The sequence below is a fragment of the Arabidopsis lyrata genome, assembly GCF_000004255.2.
Source record: "Arabidopsis lyrata subsp. lyrata unplaced genomic scaffold ARALYscaffold_6, whole genome shotgun sequence".
NCBI classification, from domain to species: Eukaryota; Viridiplantae; Streptophyta; class Magnoliopsida; order Brassicales; family Brassicaceae; genus Arabidopsis; species Arabidopsis lyrata.
In genome coordinates, this window is record NW_003302550.1 from 8322502 (window position 1) to 8341482 (window position 18981).

At 34.8% G+C, this 18981-nt stretch overlaps 3 protein-coding genes across 4 annotated transcripts; 1 reads left to right on the forward strand and 2 right to left on the reverse strand.

Annotated features, from left to right (window-relative positions):
* Positions 1–4700: 4700 nt before the first annotated feature.
* On the reverse strand, positions 4701–6797 carry LOC9307970 (protein DETOXIFICATION 52). The gene is made up of 2 exons (XM_002873914.2): positions 6518–6797; positions 4701–6427 (listed from the first exon to the last, which is right to left on the reverse strand). Exon 2 carries the CDS (start codon positions 6420–6422, stop codon positions 4899–4901), a length of 1524 nt encoding a protein of 507 aa, XP_002873960.1. The 5' UTR covers positions 6423–6427; positions 6518–6797; the 3' UTR covers positions 4701–4898.
* A 954-nt stretch (positions 6798–7751) lies between these two features.
* On the reverse strand, positions 7752–9994 carry LOC9310028 (pseudo histidine-containing phosphotransfer protein 2). 2 transcript variants are annotated; one of them, XM_021023411.1, is made up of 6 exons: positions 9263–9994; positions 8950–9080; positions 8543–8611; positions 8377–8448; positions 8132–8204; positions 7752–8042 (listed from the first exon to the last, which is right to left on the reverse strand). In XM_021023411.1, the coding sequence occupies exons 1-6, from the start codon at positions 9320–9322 to the stop codon at positions 7995–7997; spliced, it is 453 nt and encodes a 150-aa protein (XP_020879070.1). In that variant the 5' UTR covers positions 9323–9994; the 3' UTR covers positions 7752–7994. The 2 variants fall into 2 exon arrangements, with proteins under 2 accessions (XP_020879070.1, XP_020879071.1); XM_021023412.1 differs by lacking the exon at positions 8950–9080 and having other exon boundaries at positions 8517–8611.
* Positions 9995–12775: 2781 nt separating this feature from the next.
* LOC9307971 (glutamine--tRNA ligase, cytoplasmic) lies at positions 12776–18079 on the forward strand. The gene is given in 23 exon segments (XM_021021882.1): positions 12776–12962; positions 13115–13165; positions 13309–13380; positions 13495–13555; positions 13558–13593; positions 13779–13874; positions 14034–14095; positions 14185–14292; positions 14378–14464; positions 14854–15006; positions 15100–15155; positions 15261–15351; positions 15428–15514; positions 15654–15851; positions 15941–16039; positions 16170–16301; positions 16396–16532; positions 16633–16828; positions 16922–17022; positions 17114–17219; positions 17299–17388; positions 17477–17609; positions 17696–18079. Coding segments are annotated over 23 exon segments (2373 nt in total). The 5' UTR covers positions 12776–12836; the 3' UTR covers positions 17791–18079.
* The last annotated feature ends 902 nt before the right edge of the window (positions 18080–18981 follow it).

The window sequence follows — 18981 nt, forward strand, 5'->3', positions numbered from 1 at the left end:
CATTTCGTTTCGGTAACAATTTTTTTAGTGTTTTGTATGACAATTATGTACAATATTTTAAAATAATTTAACACAAGAGCATGATTCACCGGTACATACTTTGAAATATAACACGTAGATCTGTATTACACAAGATGGAGAAAAGATCAATTTTTGGAAAAAGTAAGAGCAAAAACACTATTCGAAGCCTAAATACGTGGACTTGTATAAATGAGCATATGCTTCAGTGTCTTCTGGACATGACTCCAATCGAAAAGCACGTCTCTTTGATGAGAAAAGTCATAAGTCGAAACATAATTTTAAATAGTTTTACGTTGGTTAAAAGTAAACTGTATACTAAAAGCCTAGAACATGCCAATAATGTACAAATGCTATTTGACCCCCAAAAAAAGAGGCGTACAAATGCTAATAAATATTTTAGTACTAATCTTTAACCAAAGTATCGGCTAATCTTCAAAAAGGAAAAGGATCAATCATTTCACACATTACAAATTTGTATCTATGGGAACAATGCTTCTAAAACTATACGTCTTGGGTATTATTTGATAATTTTTGCTCTGTAAGCTATTTTGTAATTTGTTGTATACATGAGAGCGAGCAATTCTAATATATAATATTAGAAATATATAAAAAGTCAAATATGTACAACGTAACAACTAAAAAAGTCAAACCAATGTAAAAAAAAAAAAAAAAGTCAGCGGTGATCTTTAGACAACATCATGGATTGGCTCGTATAAAATATTCTAAAACATGTTTGGATGTTTGGGGACAATGACCAAATCAAGTGAAAAGAGGCTTAACACTCCTAAGAAAAGAGACAGGTTTATTCAGACAATTTCTATTCCATGTAACAAGTAAACATGACTCCAAGAGCCTTAATTACCAAAAAATATATACATAATTACAATGACTCGTCATTGATAACAAAAATTATTATGTAGTTATCGTTGACACGAACATTTTAAATTCAGGAATTGATCAGAGTTTTATCATATAAGGATACCCATATAGATCGATAAAACATATATATATATATATATATATATATATATATATATTTGTATGTATTTTTCGTTAACAACACGAAACTACATCTCATGGTCGATGTATATCTACTAGACTACTACATTAACCATACTTAAGTCTCGTTTCTCGTTTCTTTTCTTTCCTTGTATTTGATGTTAAAACTAGGTAGCCAAAAAATATAGGTGTCCCCGTATATTTTGAGAAGCAAAATTTTGTGCTTAATTACTTGTTGAGTACTGGAATTTAAATAACTTCTTTCACCCATTTTTTTTAATAGAGAAATTTATGAGTTGCAGTTATACCACTAATTAAGAGTCTGACTGGAGAACTAAGCAGCACATATACTATATATAATAGGCCTGGGCGTTCGGATATTCGGGTCGGGTTCGGATCGGGTTTTTCGGGTTCGGGTTTTTTAGATTTAGAAAACTAAGATCCGTTCGGGTATTTTAAAACTTCGGGTTCGGGTCAGGTTCGGATCGGATATTTCGGGTTCGGATTCGGGTTTACCCGAAGTATCCAAATATTAGAAATTTTGTATCCGATTCTATGCAAAGTATTGAAAAATACTCAAAAAAATCTATAAAACCCAAGTATTTTAACCCATATCTAACCCAAAGTAGCTAAAACACCCGAAAATATCTTAACATCCGAATAATTTAGGCACGTAGGTTATTACAAGTATAAATATTACTAATATATTATAACTATGTACTTATATTTTGGGTATGTTTGGGTACTTGTTCAGGTTCGAGTTCGGGTCGGGTTCGGGTTCGGGTTTTCGGGTTGTGAAGTTTAGAACCCGTTCGAATATTTTAAAACTTCGGGTTCGGGTTTGGGTCGGATTTTTCGGATCGGGTTCGGTTCGGTTCTTCGGGTTCGGATATTATGTCCAGGCCTAATATATAATATGCTGCGGCTGTAATCTATATTAACCAAAACTAGTTGTTATATTTGCGAGTGACTAGGTATAATATGATGATACAACATATTATGCATATTTATATTCATTATTAAGTATATTTGACAAAATTGTTTTAAAGAAAAACAATAACCAAAAATTAACTAAAACTATGCAAAAATTTAATGAATAAGAGATCAAAATTCAAAACAGTGATATAGAGATCTTGTAATGTTATCAAATAATATACATGTTAAAAAAATATGAGGCTTTTGCAAAAATGCCACTTTTTCAATGCCACTTTTCAAAAATACCCCTTTTTAAAAACCTTATAAAAAATGCTCTTAAAAATATAAGATTTACCCAAATATGTATGTAATATTATTAAAACATACACAAACTACATTTCTATGTATCTAAAATCTTATAAACACTTTATAAATACCTTATAAATGTATTTTAAATACCTTTAAAAACCTTTAAAATATCTTGTAAAACCTTGAAAAACCTTAAAAATCCTTTAAAATAACTTGTAAAACCTTTAAAAACACCTTATAAAACCTTATAAATACTTGGATCGAGTCTTCAAGTAGTAGTTACAATTCATAAGTACCTTATAAACCTAATAAAACGTTATAAAAATTTCAGATTTAAAAAGGGGCATTTTTTAAAATAGACATCTAAAAGGGGCATTTTTGAAAATGGGCACACCAAAAGGGATATTTTTAACAATTTCCCAAAAAATATTTAATCTATACTATTAATTGGGAATCACTAGAAAATAAAGAACCTTTTTTGTTGTAGAATATTACATGGAATGCCATTGGTATTTTTGAATTTATAAAAGGAAAAAAAAATAATCGAAAAAAGATATTTGTGTACATTTGATATTTGTTTTTTTTTATATAAAAAATCCAAAATTAAATCAACAAACTAATAACAACCCGATATTTATGGAAATCGTTTGAAGTGGTTTAAATAAAATCAACAAATTAATAACTACCCAATATTTATGGAAAGCTTTTAAAGTAGTTTCTATAAAAATCTAACTATTAATTTTAAAATTGTATATATGTAAAATTATTTAATTTGTAATATATTTTGAGATATTTACGGAAACAAAAAAATCAATTTAATATCATTATATATTTTAGATTTAATCTATTTCCTTAAGAAAATATACTAATATTATGATTAGTATAGATGGAAGGAATAAAATTTGAAATTGTATGTATGTTAACTTATTTAATTTGGCAAGGTAATGTTAGATATTTTCGGAAACCACAGTCCAATTTAATAGTATAGATAGTAATGTTGAAAAATCAGTAAATATATATTAGGCTAATAAGGCTTTATTAGTACCCCATAAAATATTGCCCACTACATTAAAAAACATAGTGTCAGACCATATAATAATATAATCAGTTTAAAAATTAATTTAGAAAATTATTGTTACAACAAATAAAAAAATTATCATGTGTTTTCCCATGGTTAACACATAATTCTTTTAAAACATTTACACACAATTCTTCTTTTTTTTTGGACAACATGTTAGGTTGATGATCTTATACACACAATTCTTCACTAAGCATAATTTTACCCATTTAAACCAAACTATCAATAAAACACAGAAAGTTTTTACACTACTTTACATCAATCAAAACTTCACATTTCATATAATTTTTTAATATTCTTCAATTTAAAACTTTTAAGATTTTCAGTTTCATTAAATTTATCCCGCACGGACATGCGGGTCCAGATCTAATTAAAATGAATTAAAAAACATAATAAAATTAACAAAACTGGTGTGAAATATGAAACTAATCTATGGTATAGATAATTTTTTATCTAAATAAAACATTATCTTTACAAATGTTATAAGCCAACATATTTGTTATATGGAATTTACTTTTGTATTTAGTAAATTTTGTATATGTAACCTTATGGCTAACTCGGATCAGCCATCATTCTAGCTAGACAATGGAAAAGAATAAGTGACTCCAACATTTTTTACCAATAGGATTACAACATTTTTCATTTTAAAATTAATTGATAAAACTATATAATAGCTAAAAAAAACTAATTTAAATGTGTTATCTAATCATGTGGTCTAATGGTTTGTGCTAGTGTTAACAAATTGAAAGCTGCATTATATATGCTTCTTGTTGACAACATATATGTGTGATATATATGATATTAAATAAATCAAAGTAACACAAATAATTTAAATTTTAAATTCTTATATGTATAAAAATATTAAACTAAATTTAGTAGAGGTTATTGGTTCATAGATTTATATGGAATTAGAAATCCAAACAAAAATCATTTGTTATTCAATCATTGATTTTAAAATCCTAATTAAATTCATGTGTTATTGGTTCTATGATTTATAAATACTAGTTAAAATCATATGTTATTCGTTTAGTCATTTGTTTTTGGATTTGAGAATCCAAATTATGTTTTAAATAGAATTGAATGGAATTGAAAGAGAAAAATAGAAAGATTCAAATCCATGGGTAAACACATGTTATTTCAAAATCCATATATCTTGATTTCATAATTAATAGAAATTTTCAAATTCTATATGGATTTACAAATTAATAAACCAATAACACCACAAAATCAACTAAATAACGTGTCAACACATGTTTAGTCATCTTCTATCTATCTATATAACGAAAGCACAATTTAACAGAAAAAATGTTGCACAACTCGGTTTGGACTTGAATTCGAATTCTGGAGCAATCAAAAATATACCATTTAACCGATTATATAGAAAACAAATCTCTAAAATAGCATGAAGTACAAATACTTAGGACAAAGTTACTTTGGATCAAAATTATGAATCCGATTCTTTTTGGTTTCTTTCTCGTTTAAAAATACGAAATTCTCACAATACCTTCCCAAAAAAAACCGATCATTCATTCACAACACAATAATAAAATAAAACAACTCAAAACATCGATTGATGTCAGTCAGTAGCGACAGTGACAACGTAAATTAATGGTTCCGATAAGTCTCCGTTTGTTTGTGTTGTTATTACCACATCAACGCCTTCAGTGCACGTTAGCTTTCTGGCTCTATCTGCTTCTTTCTCCCAGTCCGTAGTAGCCACGACATATAGCATCATGGCAGCACAACATATCTGGGCCGCGAAAAGACCTAACCAAAGTCCGCAAAATCCATATGCGGCCCAAAACGTTAGCCCAACGGCTACAGGCGTTCCAACGAGGTAAAACGCTCCTAGGTTTATGTTCGCGGCCTTAGACGGCCGTGCGGTGCCTCTTACAACCCCGCAACCTACTGTTTGCGGGCAGTTCCCGAGCTCGCAAAGCCCGAGAATCGGCAACGCGGCTGCGGTTAATTGGATGATATCAATGTCGTTTGTGAAGATCCGTCCCCAGACGTCGCTTACGCCCCAAGCAAACGCAGAGGCCGTCATACCCATTACCCCAGCAAAGGAAACCGCCACTATGGCTGATAACCTAGCCGTGTTTGGGCGGTTTGACCCAAGTTCGTTACCAACGCGGGTGGAGACCGCAAACCCTAGAGACGATGGGAAAATGTAAAGCAAAGACGTCGTTTGGATAAGAATGCCCATTGCTGCCACAGGAGTACTAGGGTTTATGAGCAAACCACATAGAACGGTCATGATCTCGTACCACCACCACTCTAGGCATACCCCGACGCAGCTAGGTATGGCTAGACTTACCAGTGGTCCCCAATCTTTGAAACATTCGGAGCTGGGGCGGGTCCACGTTGGCTGGTGTAGACCTGCGATCCAAACATGGGCCACAAGGAAAATGACAACAAAAAGATTTGAAGCGGCTGCGGCCATTGAAACTCCCATGAAACCCCATCCGAGGTAAGAAACGAGGAAAAAGTTCATGGGTATGTGGAAGATGGTGCCAGCGAGTGTAGCGAGAGTTAAAGGGCTTGTGATACCTTGTGCTCTAAGGTATATACGAAGAGGGTGAAGAAACGAATTGGTGAGCAAATCAGGAATAGAGCAGAGAATATATGTTTGGGCCAACGATGAGATACTTGGATCTTGATGAAGATAGATCATGATCTTCCCCAGGTTGAGCCATAGAGCGACGATTACTACCGAACTTGTGAGTAAGAAAAGTACGGTTCGTTGGAGAGTTAGAGAGAGGAGTTTTGGTTTTCCGGCTCCAAAGGCTTGCGAACAGAGTGGGTCCATACCGAGTGCAAGGCCTGCGAGAACGGAGTAGCCAGTGATGTTAGCAAAGGCAATGGCCAGGGAGCCACCAGCGAGCTCTAGTTCACCGAGATGACCGAGGAAGAGCATCGAGATGGCGGAGCGAGCGTAGAGGATGAGGGCGGCAAGTATTGTCGGGAAGGCTAAGGAGAAGAGAGACTTGGCTTCTGTTTTAAGCTCAGTGATTGTCGGGAAAATGGGGGCAGGGCTTTGCTTTTCTAGGTCTATCTTTGATAGAAGATTTGTGTGGCTGGTGACGTTTGGGGTTTCCATTTTGTCTGTGAAATAAAATATACAAAAGATGATTATAGTTACTTGATATGATTATCTGCAGAACACTTCTGGTTTATATACACAAATATAATTACCTATATGTCCGTCACGTCGACTCTAATAACGAAGGAGTCAGATGATAAAAGTCAAATATTTATTTAAAGGATAGACTTTATGTTTTAGTGTTTAAAAAAGTTAATTACAGAAAGAACACTTGGGCATATATATTTTATTTTTTTGGGTCTACAGGTTGTATTAGTATTTTGTCCTTTTAATTTATAGTCAAAATCCCCCTATTTCTATAAGAACATCTTTAAATTTTATGTTTTCACACAAATTTTAAGAAAAAAGCCTATTTTTGGTTCAGATTTGATTATAGGGGATTGCTGGTGGCATTAATTTTAGTTTATCTGAGTAATTATAAAAGTTAATAAATTTGAAAATCTTATCCTTCACAATTTTGTCCCATATATTGTCGAACGCCACGTGATATTTTTATAAATTAGTAGATTAGATATGTATTTCACTAATATTATTTTCAAAAAAGTATTTTTATATTTTAAATTAAATTTTCTATTTTCAACATTTACTTTTTATCAAGATTTATATGTATGTTATACTATATAGATATAAATTTGACGTGTCGTATTTTTACCGGTATGTATCTTTGTTTCTTCTTAAGTATTTTTAATTAAGTTAAATGTAATCTTAGATTTTTTTTGGTTATCAAATCTAGTGCATTCGTTGGAAAGGAACTTTCAAATAAAGTTTTGATTGAAAATGATTTAAAAAACGTTAATCTGAACTAGAGAGGGGAAGAACGAGCGGTCCGATTTTTCTAGTTAACACGAATTTAGTTAGAGAGGACCAGATCAATCGATCCTCCTTTTTGATCGATTGGTCTTGAAAAAATCAAAAAACCAATTAGACTAGAGAAACATGATCGATATGCGTTAAGATCTATATTTTTGAAAGATATTTGATCATTTGTTTACATGCCATGACAATATTGCAACCATTAATATGTGTAATGCTTAATGTCATTAAACCAAGTTTTTTAAATGGGCTATGAAGAATATATTTTTAAGAAGGATTGATTGTCAGGTTTTTGAAACAGATTATACAGAGTTAGTCTCGATTGTGTAGTCTCTTGAAGAATTATCCGCTTTCTCCAATCTGCTATATGAGTTTGAATTGCTTTGTGTCTTCTTTTTTTTTTTTCGAGTTTTTCTATTTCTCGTTTATGTAATTTTAAGGCGAATTGTTTAGAATATTGTTTTCTGAAGTTACATTTGTAAACTCTTTTCATTCAAATTGGACAACCAATCATAGAGTCAACTTTTAATTAATGTGTGCTTGACAATAAAAAACGGTTTGACTTGCATCAATATATTTTTTAGACAAAATTTATAGATTCTAATAAAAATAAACTCGAGATCATAGTACAAGGTAACAAATAAAACATTCGAAAATTATTACAATTATCAACTGATATCGACCAATGGTAGGAACTTGGGTTTGGGCAGATGGAATATTTGTCGTACGAACCAAACTACCCTGGCTTACATATTTTCAGCTTGAATTCACAGCTACATCTGTTGGGCCAGCTTGTCTCATCAACTGACAAACACAGTGAAGAAGCTAGAATCAGATTTAATTCGAGCACACAAACCATACGTTATTAAGAATTAATTGGGAATTTTATAAACCTGGAAATAAGTCTCAAACTTTGCGCGGAGTTTACTGTGCTCTTTCTTAATATCACCTAGTGCTACTTTTATTCTTTAAGGTATACAAGTCAAAAATTATGGCAAAACAAACATTTTCATTATTATCTACAGTATTTTTGTTAAAGAACATTAATTTCCCTATATATCTCAATTACGTATTATATACAGAAATAAAATTATGTAAAGGAAATGAAAAAATAAAAATGAAAAGATTATACTTATACCCTTCTGTGTTGCTAGCTTTGAGTGATGTGTTTGCCTTCTGAAGTTCCTTAAAAACTTTGCTAGCACCGATGCTGTATTAAAAAAAAAAACCAGCATTTTTATATTTTATTATTGTTAAATTCTTGTCTATAATTCAAACCAAATTACAAAAATATTATAACTAGCCTGGCGCTGCTGCTTTCTAACTGAAGAATGCATTTGGTAATCATGGGTACCTCTATTGGATCTCGCTCCCTGTTTCAAAAATATAACATAAACTTTAAATACCAACCAACCATTAGCCAAAATTAACCATATATTTAAATAGAATTCTTAGCATTCATATATATAGGTGAGGCCCAACATTTTATATGCCCCTAGGCAAACAAAATTTATGCGGCCTTCTAGTAAAGTGCAAAACAAATTACATGAAATTGGGCCCTTTTATTTTCTTTTAAAATATGGCATCTACTCTGGTTTTTCATTCGAACTATGTTTCCTTACATTATATAAGTTCAATGTTGATGCATTCCATATTTCCATGATGTATAATCAACGAAATTTCATATGGAGAGAGATAGGAAAAAACTCACAATTCATGTTCCAAAGAAGCAATTACATTAGGGGAATCTCTGAAATAAAGAGTTATTATTTCTATAATAAAGTTAGGGTTTGTGTCTTTCGCCAAGGCCTCAAGCTGAGTATACTGACTATTGAGGTACCCCTGCATCAATATTTATTTTGAAAGATTAAACGAAATTCCTCAGAAAATCTGTGTTTTATTGTTTGATGTCTGAAATGAATATTTTTATAAAAACAAGTAATTCTAAACATAAATCAACCGGATTGCTGTGTATATTGTTGCTTATATATATATATGTGTGCATTAGTTTGAAATTTACTAACCTCATCAAAGAAAGATTGTCTCATCTCTTGAACTTGTAGATGCAGGGATTTTATCACCATTTTAACTAAAATATATATATATATTTTTTGTTAAAATTTTAACTAAAATATTTGTTTGGCAATAAGATTTTTGCAAGCTACAGAAGAATAGTATAGGGTCAAAGAGAGAGTAAAATGCGTGTAAATGTTGCATGTACTGATGTACATCAATCCATATATATATGGCCATAAAGTGAAAACTTAGAATTGTAATTTAATGAGAAAATCTTGAAGCGACCTCTTGTTGATCAACATTTGCAAAAAAACAATTAAAAATGTTTGTGTTTGAAGAAAATCGTATTTTCGATCAATAATTTATGTTAGCTTAGAGATTATAATAATATATGTTTTCTCTTATATTAAGAATCGTATTTCCAAGGAGTCATGGGTGCGATGGCTCTAAACATCTGCGACTTTAAGAAGGTCTGATACCAAATCTTGAAAAGTAAATACATAATCTGGAAATAATAAAGGTTTTAACCATAGAATCCTTTAGTTAGATGAGCTACAAAATTATTAAACTATTTACATTGTATTAAGGTGAACTTGTAAGCTCCTATAATAGTACGTCCCGATGTTGTGGAAATTAGTTTACCGTTTACGAGTAATTTTATACAAAAGATTGTTCTTCAATGGTTCAGAGATCACTTAAATTAACATGGTTTATGGAAAAGGAACTTGATTGTACTTTAAAACTTCTAGACTCAAGCCAGTTCATAGTTTTTTTGTAGATCATAAGCGGTTTTTAAAAATGTATAGAAAATATAGAAAATGTTTTACATTTAAATTACAAAATAATTTGATTTTTAATTATCTTAAAGGTTATTGTGTAAAGATTTGGCTCTTGGGAAAAGAGATTTTAAAAAATCTGATTAAATAAATGTTTTAAAAACTTTTGACGGATTCTTGATAAAAGAATCAAGAAACGATAAATTGTGTAATACTCCAGCCGCTTTTGTCTATATATGGATCTTTATCTTCCGATTCGAGCATTGGATTATTCTAAGATCCGACGGTCTGATTTGTCACGCTAAAAATTTCGTAAAATTATCAATTGTTTGTAGATCACAATGCATGCATATATATTACCATATTTTTTTTTTACTTAATTAACTGTTTTTTCTACTTATATGAGAAAAATATACCTAAGTCTTTATAAGACACAATTACTTTCCCAGCCTAGTTACAAAAGAGTGAATTAGTACCAAACTAGCTAGGGACCAAACAAGATTACTATACTACCGGAAACTAGATGAAACCAAATTAAAGTCGCCCAAACCAACCGTTTTCTTTTGTGCGATAACAAGATAGTGGTTTGTGATGCATTTATTCTTCAACGATTTTCTTCTAGGGTTTAAGAGATATGAATCGATCTCAGAGTCTAATGAGAATCTGGCAAACCACATATGGAGAACGTTTCAAACAAGTTTGGTCGCCTGAACATATAATTTTGAAAAAACCCTCACCTGGCGCGTGTCCCCCACGCGCTTCTCCGTTCTCTCACATCTTTTTTGCATCGAGGAAAAACAGAGAGCTTCGCTTTGCCTCTCCGGTGTGCTTCTCCGGCACCGGAGAGGGCTTTTTCTTTCTTCTATTTCTGTTTTAGCTTCTCTCGCCAATCTCCGTCTTCGTCTTCTTCCTCGCGTTCTGCCGGTTTTGGCCGTGGCTCTCCGTCTTCTCTGGCTTCTCTTGGTGGTGGCTGTTGGAGTGGTTCCGTGGCGTGTTTCGTGGAGAATCACGGCTTGGTGGTTGGAGGTGCTGGATTTTCTCGCTTGAGGACGGCGGAAACCAGCTTGTCTCTGACAGCACTCATGGTCAGATCTCCCTCGCGTGTGGGTTCCTGTCTCCGGCTAGGGTTGTGGTTTCGATGAGTTGTCTGGTTGGGTCTGTTCTTCACCTCTCGGCGGGTTAGTTGCTCAGATCTGGGTTCTGGTGGTGCATCGCTGGATTCGATTCAGATCTGCTTTTCGTCGTGGCATGGTGGTCACGGTTGCTTGGTGTTCGTGTTGTGGCGGAGTTCGTTTGTTGGCTGGCGGCGCAGTTCGAGGCTGGTTCCTGCGGTGGTTGTTGGCGAGGTCCTCCTCACCGCTGTGTTGCTCACGGCTTTTGTGTGATTCGTCATTAACGGTTCGCTGCGGTTCATCCAGAGTTTGTGGCGGCTTGGACCTTCTCCGGTGTGGCTTTGGGCTTTTTCGGCTCATTCCGGTAAGGTTCTCCTCGGCTTGTGGTCCTCCGGTGTTGTTTGCATCGGTTGGAGTGGGTTTTTGGTTGTGGTGTTGTATTGTTCTTTCTTCGTTTGGATGCGGCTTGATTTACTTAGTGGTTCGAGCTGGTAAGGCTTTGTGGTTGAATAGAGGCGGCGGTTTCGTCTAGTTGCCCTTCTCAATCCCGGGGAGATGTCTCCTGTGGCTTCACGCTCAGGATTGGTGAACAGAGACGGCTTCTCTGGTCATCTTTGACGCTCCCGTGCCGTCGGGTGCGGTTAGGTCTCTCTAGCGATCCCGTTTTTGCGTTAGTCTTCGGAGAAGCTGTAGGCGGTCTTTCTTGAGGTTTGAGGACTGCCTCGGGAAATGGTTTGCTCGTGGCAACAACGATGAGGACTCGAGCTCCTTCGAGCTGCGGCAATTACGCAAATGTCCGTGCTTCACGGTTCGGAATCGGTGTTTCTTCTTCTTGTCTCTGCTAGTGGCTTCGCTTTCGTATTTCTTTGTCGTGTTTTCTCTTGTATTCGTAGGTCTTTAGTGTGTAGTTTTTGGTTTTCCTTTCTTCTTTGTTACCTCTGTATTCGCTGTCGCAAAATTGAAAATGGTATAAATACTTCACCTTTTACCAAAAAAAAAAAGTTTGGTCGCCTCTACCTCAAATTACTTGCTTTGTTTCAAATCGTGAGGAGTCAATATTTGTGTGAGGAGAAAGTCAACATATTGAAACAAGTTCATATGAAGCGAAGAAATAAAATTACTCATGAGTAAATCATTCAACCTTAAATTCCTATAAATCAAACAAAAAAAACAAATTACACTTGATATATGAAATCAAATCATAATTCTGTTTTTTCGTCGCAACCTTATTTAAATAAAACCAAGGTTTTGTAATCAAACTCACACTATTTCACCTTAATTAACAGCTTAGGGTACACTTCACATTCATACAACCACTTTTCTAACGCTTTGATTTCTCTTCTTCGTAAGCGAAATAAGCATAAAATTTTGGTTCCTCTCTAGAAAAAAAAGACAAAAACTCTGTTTTGTGACATTTTCCCCTATTTAGCCTGACCCTAATATGTAAGATTTTCTGAAAACGTGAACAAAGCTTGGATTTTTCAACAATGAATTTAGATTGTGAGATAGTTTTAATTAGAATATCATTGATTTTTGGTTGCTAATTGCTGCTATACATTCTTTCTTTTTCTTTTTTATAATAAATAACCTTTTTTATTTTTTTTTATTTTTATTATAAAAGAGATTGTTGCCGGCGTGAAGATTTTTCTAGTTTCTGGCGCCATCATCATCAAACCCTAGTTTCTCTCGGGGCCATGGTTCCCGAAGATGAGAAATCTCTCGAGCTCTTTCTCTGCATTGGTTTGGACGAGCGAACCGCACGCGACATTGTGAAAAACAACAGAAATCTCACCTCCGATCTCACTGCCCTCATCCATCAGGTCTCCTTAGTACTTTCTCTCTTCATCTTCCCTCGTTACTGATTTTCGCTGATGAAATCGGATAGAAGAGAACTAATCTGTTGGTTTTGATCCATCTTTCGTATGAACTGTCGTAATTTGATCTCTTAACTACACAATGGTCTTGTGTACAGGCTCGTGTCACTGATGGATGTGACCGAACTACTGGAATTCTATTGTACTGGGTGAGATATTTTGATTTATCTTAATTCCAATTTTGACAAAGTAAAAAAGATGTTACACATTCAGAATTGCCGGAATATATTTGTCAATGCTTGAAGAAACTTATTTAGGTTTATACTCGCCTTGGAATAATGTGTAACAATAGGTCGTTACTAAGTACGGTGGAAAGGCTCTCGTGCATCGTCCTACATTGCTCGAGTACATTGTCTCTTCTAAGGTTGCCATCTTGCTCCTTGATTTGACTTTCTCTGTAGCTGAACTACCTTTTCTTGGGTTTGAATTGGTTTGGTTGTTCAGAACTGGCTAAATTCGTTTCGATTCTTTTCTGCAGATTAAAACATCATCCCAGTTGGATGCTGCATATTCGTTTTTTGGCAATACTGGTCTTGAGGACTTAACCTAAATGAGTTTGAGGAGGCATGTGGTGTTGGTAAGAACTTTTTTGAATGCAAATTATGAGTATGGATTCAATATGTATTTTCTTTTCTCCCCGTGCTTCTAGAGAAGAAACTGGTTTCCGTTTTCTTTATTATTAACACAATGCTTGGGGGTTAGAATTTTCTTTGTATTCCATGGATTTGGAGGTGAATTTTTTTTGTTATGGTTCTGGAACAGCGGTTGAAGTTTCCCCAGAAGATATTGAGAAAACAGTTAAACAAATTTTTGAAGAAAATATGAAAACAATATTGGAGCAGCGGTACAGAACTAGTGGTTAGTTGTTGTTTTTTTACCTCATTGGCTGACCCTTTCTGTTTCTTTTAAGCATATCATATTGCTCTGCATATCATATTGCCCTGCTTCTCTATAATATTCTTGTATAACCAGCTTATAATGTTTCTTTGTTGAACAGGACGTATTTATGTGGTATAGTGGGTAAATTAACCGGACATGTCCTGAAAAGTTTGCCATGGGCAGATCCTGAGACTGTTAGGGTGAGTTCATAGTTTTAGCAGCCGATGATGTTCTTTGCTAGCCACATACGAAATTTTAGTTTTCTTATCCATTCCCATGTTTGTAATAGAGAGTCATAGAAGAAAAACTGTATGCATTGCTTGGCGAGAAAACAGCTGCTGACAATGAGAAACCTACAAAAAAGAAGGAGAAGAAAGAGAAGCCCACCAAAGTAGAGGTGAGCGTAGGTTTCATTTCAATGTATTTTCTTTTGTGTATGCTGTGATTTTAATACTTCATTTCCGTGGCTACTATATGAAAAGAAAGCTGTTTTGGAAGCTATCCCACATCCATCTGAAGAGGAGCTTAATCCATATTCTATATTCCCTCAGCCAAAGGAAAATCTTAAGGTAACTCACTGCTTTTCTCATGTTTAGTGATTTCTTTTATTGAGATTTTTTAAGTCCACGTCCTACATTTTTGTATTCCATTGATAATCATTCATCTATGTACTGACTGAATGATAACAAGAATAGAATAGTATGGTCTGTATTGATTGTCTTTAAATGTGGTGATGTTGAAAACGACGGCATGAGCTTCTGTGAAACTTTACAGTTGGGAAAAATGTACCTTTGCAAAACTAATGGAAGATGCCAATATGTATGATATGAACTTTTGGTTTAGTCATGGATGAATTCATATCTAGCATTACAGCAATGCATTCAACAAATGCTTATGGAGAGTCAGTGGCAGAAATGTTGTTATGACCATGTAAGTTTTTGTTCATTTGTATTCTCAGGTTCACACAGAAGTGCTTTTCAGTGACGGCTCTGTGCTCAGATGTAGCAATACGAAGGAAGTGCTTGACAAACATCTCAAGGTGACTGGAGGGAAAGTTTATACCCGGTTCCCTCCTGAACCAAATGGTTATCTCCATATAGGACATGCAAAGGTAAAGTATACATGAAATGAGGTTGAGATACTTTGCATGCTGTTCGCTGGGAAGGCCTACGTTTCTATGGTCATTTAATGGTTGTACTTTCAGGCTATGTCTGTTGATTTTGGTCTTGCAAAGGAGCGAGGGGGCTGGTGTTATCTAAGGTGAAAAAATTCTTGGGCGCTTTTACTTGGGTTTCTTACATCTTTTGCTTTTCTGTAGCAATCATTGTTCTTTTATAAGCACTTATGTGAATATCGAATTTATAGGTACGATGATACAAATCCTGAGGCGGAAAAGAAAGAGTATATTAGTCACATTGAAGAAATTGTTAATTGGATGGGTTGGGAACCCTTCAAGGTATTGTTATTTTCTGTTGTACGTAGCTTATTATTGCGTTTACATTCATCTGATAGTTCCCGTTGTTTTCTTCTAGATTACATACACCAGTGATTATTTCCAAGAATTGTATGATTTGGCAGTGGAGTTGATTCGAAGAGGTCACGCTTATGTTGATCATCAGGTTGAATCGGTTGAAACCTCCTCATATATGGATTACATTTGCTTTTCCATTTAGTAGTCATGCTTTTGTTCGAAGCTGCACTGCAACTTATTCCACACAGAGAACTTATTCTATTGAAGAATTGTTCATCTACCTTCAGAACGCTGAGGAGATAAAAGAGTACAGAGAGAAGAAAATGAACAGCCCCTGGAGGGAAAGGCCTATTGAAGAATCTCTAGAGCTTTTTGACGAAATGAGACTAGGAATGATCGACGAGGGCAAGGCCACACTAAGATTAAAGCAAGACATGAAGAGTGATAATTGTAATATGTATGACCTTATTGCCTATCGTATAAAGGCAAGTGAAACTGGAATCATCTCTGGTTACGTATAAGCAATATGATCTCTCTAGACTTTAGCTGTCTGACTTGTTTGTATGCTTTGCAGTTCACACCTCATCCTCATACTGGTGACAGATGGCGTATCTATCCGACCTATGATTATGCCCACTGCATTGTTGATTCTCTTGAAAATATAACACATTCGGTTTGTCCCTTTCTTTTAGCTGTTGATATAATGCATGAGTTCTAATGCTGCATTTTGTATCTGAATCATCTGCTGTTCGAAACACTACTTATGTGGTTTCTGACATTTTCGTTTATGTGCATAAATGTAGCTCTGCACTCTTGAATTTGAAACCAGACGTGCTTCTTACTATTGGTTATTACACTCGCTGGGTCTCTACATGCCGTATGTGTGGGAATATTCGCGGTTGAATGTCACAAACACTGTTATGTCCAAGCATAAGGTTGTTAAAATACTTTAAGTTGCTTGTGAAAAACTTTTATTGTTCTTTGCAATAAATCATGCTGGTTGGATCATTTTTTTTTCTTTTGCTGCAGCTGAACTACATTGTGACAAACAAGTATGTTGATGGTTGGGATGATCCACGTCTTTTAACACTTGCTGGTTTGAGGCGGAGAGGTGTAACTCCTACTGCGATTAATGCATTTGTACGAGGACTTGGTATTACCAGAAGGTCTGCTATATATATATATATGAAGGCTGAAGTAACTTATACGAATTGGCTTTTGTTACTTAACTTTATTAAATCTGCTATATGTTGTTGTTTATTGAAGTGATGGTAGCCTGATACATGTGAGTCGTCTTGAGCATCATATTAGAGAAGAGTTGAATAAAACAGCTCCCCGCACCATGGTGGTGCTGAATCCTCTTAAGGTGGTTATCACCAATTTGGAAGCAGACAAGGTTATGGAGCTTGATGCTAAAAGATGGCCTGATGCTCAGAACGATGATCCCTCAGCATTCTACAAGGTGCAATAAGCTTCACAAAGTACAAATTTCTTACACATAGTGGAACGGTTTGCTCTTTTGCTGATCCTTTTTATGTTGGGTTGGTTGATCTAGGTTGCGCTCTCTAGAGTTATATACATTGAGCAATCTGACTTCCAAAAGGAGGATTCAAAAAATTATTTTGGACTTGCCCCTGGTAAATCAGCCTTGCTTCGGTATGAAAACGCACACTTATCATTTATCATCATTACTTTTGGCATTGAATTTGATTAATCTGTGACTCAATGAACTTTCTGCTGTTTGCAGATACGCTTTCCCAATCAAGTGCACCAACGTTGTCTTTGCTAATGACACTGAAACCGTTAGTGAGATCCATGTGGAGTATGATCCTGAGAAAAAGATAAAGCCAAAGGTCCGTTACTCCATTCTTTAAGCATCTCAATAATTTCTGCAATTGTGTAGCACGTATTAATCGTTTCCGTTATCTGCAGGGTGTTCTACACTGGGTCCCTGCATCTTCACCAGGAAAAGAGCCCATTAAGGTTGAAGTCCGTTCATTTGAGAACCTCTTTAATTCCGAGGTAATTGTTGTCTGGCTTTTGTTGTATTGTACTTCCGGAGTAACAAAGATTTTCCCTGAGCTAAAAACAATGTCTTTTACCATAACAGAACCCAGCTGAACTCAATGATGATTGGCTCACCGACATTAACTCCAACTCCAAAGTGGTAGTTTCTGATGCCTATGCTTTATCAACCATTAAAGATGCTGCCGTTGGGGACACATTTCAGTTCGAGAGGCTAGGTAATTTTCTGCAATTCTAGATGAACAACTAAGTGGTATATTTAATCCTGAAATACACTTTGACACCGTTGCTTGCGATGAATTAGGTTATTACACGGTTGACAAGGACTCTATCCCGGGAAAGCTTGTGTTTAACCGGACGGTCACACTCAAAGACGGCTACAAGAAAGGTGGGAAATAGAAACACTCACACCAAACATATGAACATTTGCAGGTCGAAAACTCCTTAAAACCCCCAAAAGAGTAGATGACAGTGAATGAAAATACTTGGTCGAAAGGCACATTGTGGCAACAGATAGGATAAGTATTGGTTTGGTTCGATATAGGTGGTTCAGATGGCTCGGTATAAACTATATATTTTATTCTTATAAGATTGAAATTAATAAAAACAATTGGTTTCTAAACTTATGATGCTAAAAACTTGTGACCAACTCGTCCTTTTGGCTTATTTACTTTGGTGTTTGGTTCCTTTTTCTTTTTCAATAACGGGAAATTGCATTGAGAGCACTTGAATCTCTTTAAATCTTCCGACCACTACATCACAAATTTATAAATTCATCAAATACTGTATAACTGAATATTCCCCACAAATAAATAAAATAAGCATTGATGGGAAACCAAAGATCACGAGAAGAGTGATGTCCCTACCACAAAGCAACAAGAAAGGATTATAATAGAGGAGTCACGGGCACTGAAAGACACCATCAATTCATAGAAGAGAATAAAAAGCCACCTTAATTAGTTAGTTGTGCACAAAACTATTCACAACACAAAATTTAAATGTGCACCTCTAAGTGGACTCTCATCATTCATCATTCATCATTCATCACTCATCACCAATTCGCCGTTGCAATACTTTATCTTCACTTCCACATTTCATTAATAGTTTTTGTTGGTGGTAGCATGCGACTTTGGTACGCAGCAGTGCAAACAACTAAAAATAATGCTATCCACAGTGAATATTTTATTTCCGCATTAAACTAATATGTTATGTTTATTGCCACATCAAATGTATACTCATGAACATAATGAAAGTATTTTGTGGTATAACACTTGTCGTGTAAGTGCATTAGGTATTAAGTTAATTGTGTTGTGTATGTACATATGTGTTGAACAAAAAATGTGTGCACATCTAACATCCTAAGTAAATATCTGTACCCACAAAATTATGTATTCCAGTTTTATACCATCGTCAATGTATCCAACCACATCCACATCCACATCCTTTTGCCAATTAAACAGTTTTAACTCCATGTGGAGAAGTGGAGTCGATCTACAATGTCCAAAAAGAGATCTAGACGGTCGTGACCACTAACTTAGGCTCTCTTCCGCAGGTAACCCATGTGTTTAACCAAGTGCTTAAAACATTTTA

Coding starts and splice junctions, on each gene's coding strand:
- LOC9310028 (XM_021023411.1), bottom strand. CDS start 9,322: ATGGTGATAAAATCCCTGCATCTACAAGTTCAAGAGATGAGACAATCT. Junction 9,081..9,262: donor GACAATCTTTCTTTGATGAG/GTTAGTAAATTT, acceptor ATATTGATGCAG/GGGTACCTCAATAGTCAGTA. Junction 8,205..8,376: donor AAAGCTAGCAACACAGAAGG/GTATAAGTATAA, acceptor TATACCTTAAAG/AATAAAAGTAGCACTAGGTG.
- LOC9307970 (XM_002873914.2), bottom strand. CDS start 6,422: ATGGAAACCCCAAACGTCACCAGCCACACAAATCTTCTATCAAAGATA.